The 5,502-nt window shown below is 38.2% G+C and overlaps 1 protein-coding gene across 1 annotated transcript in view; it reads right to left on the bottom strand.

The window, feature by feature from the left end:
• The window catches only part of LOC111686646 (basement membrane proteoglycan), a gene marked incomplete at its 3' end in the record, with an annotated part of 66,323 nt that continues 60,821 nt past the window's right edge, over positions 1 to 5,502 (bottom strand). Inside the window, exons 11-14 of the mRNA XM_046945942.1 lie at positions 4,317 to 4,388; positions 2,937 to 3,164; positions 2,135 to 2,521; positions 1 to 2,072 (exon numbers count right to left, since the gene is read on the bottom strand). Of these exons, the coding sequence (XP_046801898.1) occupies positions 1 to 2,072; positions 2,135 to 2,521; positions 2,937 to 3,164; positions 4,317 to 4,388 (2,759 nt within the window). The remainder of the gene's footprint in view (positions 2,073 to 2,134; positions 2,522 to 2,936; positions 3,165 to 4,316; positions 4,389 to 5,502) is intronic.

A 5,502-nucleotide genomic window follows, 5' to 3' on the forward strand; every position in this document is an offset into this window, starting at 1 on the left:
TTCTTCTACCTCCACAGCACGAGCAGTGCCCAAATTAGTGGGTGTAGCAATATCCATAACAACTTGGGTTAGAGAACCATCCTTGGTGCTGGTGGTGTAGGTAGCCTTAATGTAGATGGCCTCAATCTTGGAAAGAGCCATTAACAAATGTTGTCTGTTGACAGGTTGACCATCCGAACGGTACCAAGCACTTTCAATAATGGGCACGGAATAAGAGTTGGAGGAGCTGGGGCTAATGTTGCTTCTGCGGTGATGGATAATGGTTAAATCTTCACCAGACTTAATGACCACATCGGGAGAGGTGCTGCGTGACATGAGACCACCAGGCATGGCAGTGTAGCTCAAGGTATAATTCAATTTACCACCATAGGCAGTGATCTTGTTGCCCAAGAATTGGGCGGGCAATTGCCAGTATAAAGTTTCCGAAGTTCTGGGTTCCGAGAATGTCAAGAAGTTGCCGGACTGAATGAATCTGACACTGGTTGGCTTATCGGTATTGTAGTTGGTGACCAAACCGAAGCCATGAGGAGCACTGGAGCGGCCAAATGATGAAGAGATTTGATCACGGTACCAGGAACTGCTGCCACAGCTAGTGGGCAAGCCACTGCAGAAGCACTCAATGCAGCCGGTGTATGTGAAGGCATTCAAGTGGAAGGAATCAGCCTTGCAGCTGTCACAGCGAGGACCTGTAACCAAAGGTTTGCAGGTACAGCTGCCATCGGCATTAACAGAGTAGGTGCCTTCAGCATTGCAGGTACTTTCGGGTATGGGATAGCAGCGACCATCAGGAGTCAAAGGATGACCAGAATAGCCAGGAGCACATGATTCACAACGTCTGCCGGTATAGCCTTCATTACAGTTGCAGGTAACTTCATTGTCGGGACCCAAAGAGCAGCCAGAAGCAAAGTTCTTAGAACCAGTCTGAGGGCAAGGACATTCACGGCAGGGTATGCCACGGCGAGGATCACCATAAGTGCCGGGCTGGCAAGGTTCGGGAGTATATGGTACACAACGACCCAACCAGGGACCGCCAGCTTGTCTAACAAAACCAGGAGCACAAGTTTCGCAAGAATCACCCACATAACCGGTAGGACAAGAGCACTTTTCAATCAGCGAAGCTTGACCTAAGCCTTGATCATGTTCACCAGCTGAGTTCATTAAGATATTGGTCAATTCTACTTGTCTTTCGGTGGCATCAATATAACTCAAACGTATCAATACATTTTCAACATTAGCCAAAATCATCATGATTTCTTCACGAGTGGCTACACGACCATCGGGTTTCTTCCATTGGCCAGGAGCGAATTGGATTTCCATATGATTGACAACATTGGGTTGAGGTTGCATGCGAGAACGGTAGGTAAGAGTGAAGCCATTGCCAGTAACAATAACATCAGGAGTATTGGTGGGGCGACCAGTACCCATAAAGCTGACATCGTATTTAATAAAACCACCATAAGATTTCAATTGATTGCCCATATAGTCCGATGGCAAGGCCAAGTAAGGAGCACTGCGGCTACCATACAAAACATCAGTAGCACGGAATTGAACACCATGTCTTAAATTCATAATACCCGAAGTGGGAGCTTCATTAATGACAATGTTGCTGTAGGGACTAAGTTCCACATCAACAACACGATGAGAGGTAATTGGGGGCTGTATGGCATAGTTGAAAAGTTCAGCAGATTTGCAAGTCTTGGTAATGCCAAAGCAGAAACAGTTGATACATTCCTCAGGACGACGAGCCAACATATTGAAGAAACCGGCAGGGCAAACACCAGGGCGAGAGGGAGCTTCGACGGTAACCAAAGTATCGGTAGCGAATTTACTGCCCTTGGTATTGATGATTTCACAAGAGTAGGCACCACTGTCACCCACCTGCATATCGGGACAATAGATCGAGCCGGTACCGCTGAAACTCTTGGTAACACACTTTTCGGGAACATGACCCCAATTCAAACGCCAAACAATAACTGGAGTGGGAGTACCAACACCAACACAAGTCAAGTTCAAAGATTCACCCTGTTTCAAGATGGCAGTTGGTGGAGGATCACGGATCTTATCGGGGGCCACTAGAAATGGGAAAAGTAATTAGTTTTGAAATGGAGAGGAGAGATGACATGTATATACTTACTGCAACCGATTTCGTCAGAACCATCGCGACAATCATTGGTATCGTCACACTGGAAGGATTTGGGAATACAGTGACCACTGCGGCATTGGAATTCATCATAACGGCAAGGAGCTCCAGAAGGTTCGGGATCACAACTTTCTTCATCGGAATTATCACCACAATCATCTTCACCATCACAACGCCAGACACGATCAACACACTTAGAGTTACGGCATCTAAATTGATTGGGATGACATTTACGACCATGTGAACAGCTATGTTCATCAGAACCATCCGAACAGTGAGGAATACCATCACAAATTTGAGACTTATCAATACATTCACCATTCAAACAGGTGGCTTGAGTATTGGAGCAGGCTGAGGGCAAACGATCATCACGAGGATTGACTAAATAAAGTGAAAAAGGAGTAATTAGTATCAAGGACTTTCCTTAAAATATCTAACAAGGTTTTGGGGGTAAAATTCTACCAGGAATACTACTGTATTTACCATTTAATTGATCCATGTTTTTTTTTTTATAAAAGTTAAGCATTTTCAAAAGGTGAATAAGAAAGGGAGTTTTTAATAATTATTACATTATCGGGGGATTTATCTATATTTTATGGAAAATTTTATTTGTGAAAACAATTACCTAAGCCAAAAAATTCCAAATCTATATGAGGCACAGTGCCATATTTGATTTTATTCGAAGGTATAACATATCTATTTGATCCCCAAGCTTTGGCATGCAAAATTTAAAGAAAGATTATATAACTCTCTCTTCATATTAGTAAAACTCAAGACCCCAGACTTTTATACTTACATTTCTCTACGGTCAATTGTACGGAGACTTGTTGTCCAGCAACATGGCGTGGATAACCCACAGCTTCACAAATATAAGTGCCAGAATCTTCAACACGAATATTGGGAATTTCCAAACGACCATCCTTATCACGAGCACCCACGGGCAAAGCACGGCCACCGGGTCTAGTCCATCTAACCTTGGCACGTAACATACCTTCGTCACGACAACGGAAGATAACTTCACGGCCTGTTTAAAAAAATAAAATATTAGTTCAAAATAATAAAAGAGGTTTTGGGTATAAATATATATAGCAGGCATTTCTGGGTGGATTTTGTATATCGGTGTTGGTATTTACAGTTTTATATATATATTGTTTAACATTTTTGGGAATTTATCAAGTGCTCTATTTATATAACAGTGTTCGTAGGTGTTGAATAGCAGACGAACATTCAATATTTGTTCGGAGAATCTGGGAAATTATCTCTTGGAACTGAAATAGAATTGAACTAGAACTGAACTAGAACTGAACTAGAATTGAACTAGAACTGAACTAGAACTGAACTAGAACTGAACTAGAACTGAACTAGAACTGAACTAGAACTGAACTAGAACTGAACTAGAACTGAACTAGAACTGAACTAGAACTGAACTAGAACTGAACTAGAACTGAACTAGAACTGAACTAGAACTGAACTAGAACTGAACTAGAACTGAACTAGAACTGAACTAGAACTGAACTAGAACTGAACTAGAACTGAACTAGAACTGAACTAGAACTGAACTAGAACTGAACTAGAACTGAACTGGAACTGAACTAGAGCTGCATTAGAACTGAACCAGACCAGAGCTGGAACAGAAGTAGAATTTATATAAATCCCTTTTAATTTATATTTGAGGATTTGTCCTAAACCTTTTGGGAATTCTTAGATTTAAGAATAATTTAAACTTTTAAAACGATTTGTAAAACATTCTGGGATTTTCGGAAAATTTATGGGATTTGGGAAAAGTTTAAAATTTTCAGATATTTAAATTATCCTGATTTTTATACAGTTGTATTTATATTTACAAAATCGTTCAGATATATAATCATATATTTTGAGGTGTTTTATATAGTACAATTGCTCAACATTCGCTTCGGTGCTTTGGGTCTTTGTGTGTGTTTTTTATAAATTGTTGTTCATTCTAATGTTTTTTTGTTTTAATCAAGGATCACTTACCCTCCCTGATATATCCTGTTTTATATTTTTTTTATATATTTTTGTTTAAGGCGCATGTTTTTAATGGGTTAAAATTTGGGGGAAGCAAATTTTACGTATTGTTTATTAGGAAATTTTTAAAATTGTTTTTTAAGTTAAAAAATTTGTTTAAATTTTTATTTTATTAGAAAATTTTACTTACTTTCTTTGATGATTTGATTATCGGGATAAGTCTTCAAGTTCAATTGGGGACTGGCTGTGGTGGGTACAGAAGCTAAGGAAATTGAAAAACAAAAAATGTTATTAACAAACAAAATTTAAATGATTTTTTTCTAAAATTAATAACTGTAAACAAATGTAAATGTTAAAATGATAATGTTTTATACATAATAGTACTTTGACCAAGAAATTAGTACTAAATGTAGTACTTTGTACCTAAAAATGGACGTTTTAGCGGACATATTAGAAAATTTTAGTAAAATTTCTTATAAATGATCGAAAGTTTTAGAACTTTTTTTTAATTTTCAGTTTAGTATCAGTGCTTCCTTTTTCCTATTAAAAGTGCTTTTTTAACATTTAGTACTTTTTGGACGGTTCAAAATATCCCTTAAGAAAGGAATATTTTCTTCCTAATTTTAGTAGCATATAGTGCATTCTTTCCTTCAACCACCTCAAGTGCTTTTTTACAATATTAATCTTTTGTTTTCCTCTCTTCCCACTTCCTCCACAACTTACTATCTATACCATTGTCCATATCTGGACAATCTAATTCATCGCTTATATCATGCGGACAATCAAAATTTCCATTACAACGTAATGCTAATGGTATACACGGATCATTCTCACAACGATACATATTCGGGCCACAGGCTTTTGATGAAGAGAAGGAAGAGGAGACCGGTGTTATCATGGTTGCAATAGTCGGGGTAGTGCCAGTAGTTGTGGTAGCTTGTGGTGTAGCAAGTCCTTGAAATGCATAATAGGATTCTTTTAAATTAAATCCTACGAGGATTTTTGAAGAGCGCGCGATCATTATATGTTTCAAATGTGGTTTTTAGATGTGTAAAGTAATTGATGATAATGATGATCGATATGAAATATATATATATTTATAAATAAGTTAAGAACTAATTTTAAATAGTCGGGGCTATAGACTGGAATATAGTTAAAAATCTGGTCTTTAATGAAGTCTATTGTCTATCCGACATTGGACTTCTAGTCTTAACTGTAGTCTTATATAAAGTCTACGTCTAGTTTAATGTCTAGTCTATAGTGCAGTACATAGTCTAGTCTATAGTCTAGTTTATAGTCTAGTCTATAGTCTAGTCTATAGTCTAGTCTATAGTCTAGTCTATAGTCTAGTCTATAGTCTAGTCTATAGTCTAGTC

Source organism: Lucilia cuprina, chromosome 3 (assembly GCF_022045245.1).
Source record: "Lucilia cuprina isolate Lc7/37 chromosome 3, ASM2204524v1, whole genome shotgun sequence".
In the NCBI taxonomy this organism is placed as follows: Eukaryota; Metazoa; Arthropoda; class Insecta; order Diptera; family Calliphoridae; genus Lucilia; species Lucilia cuprina.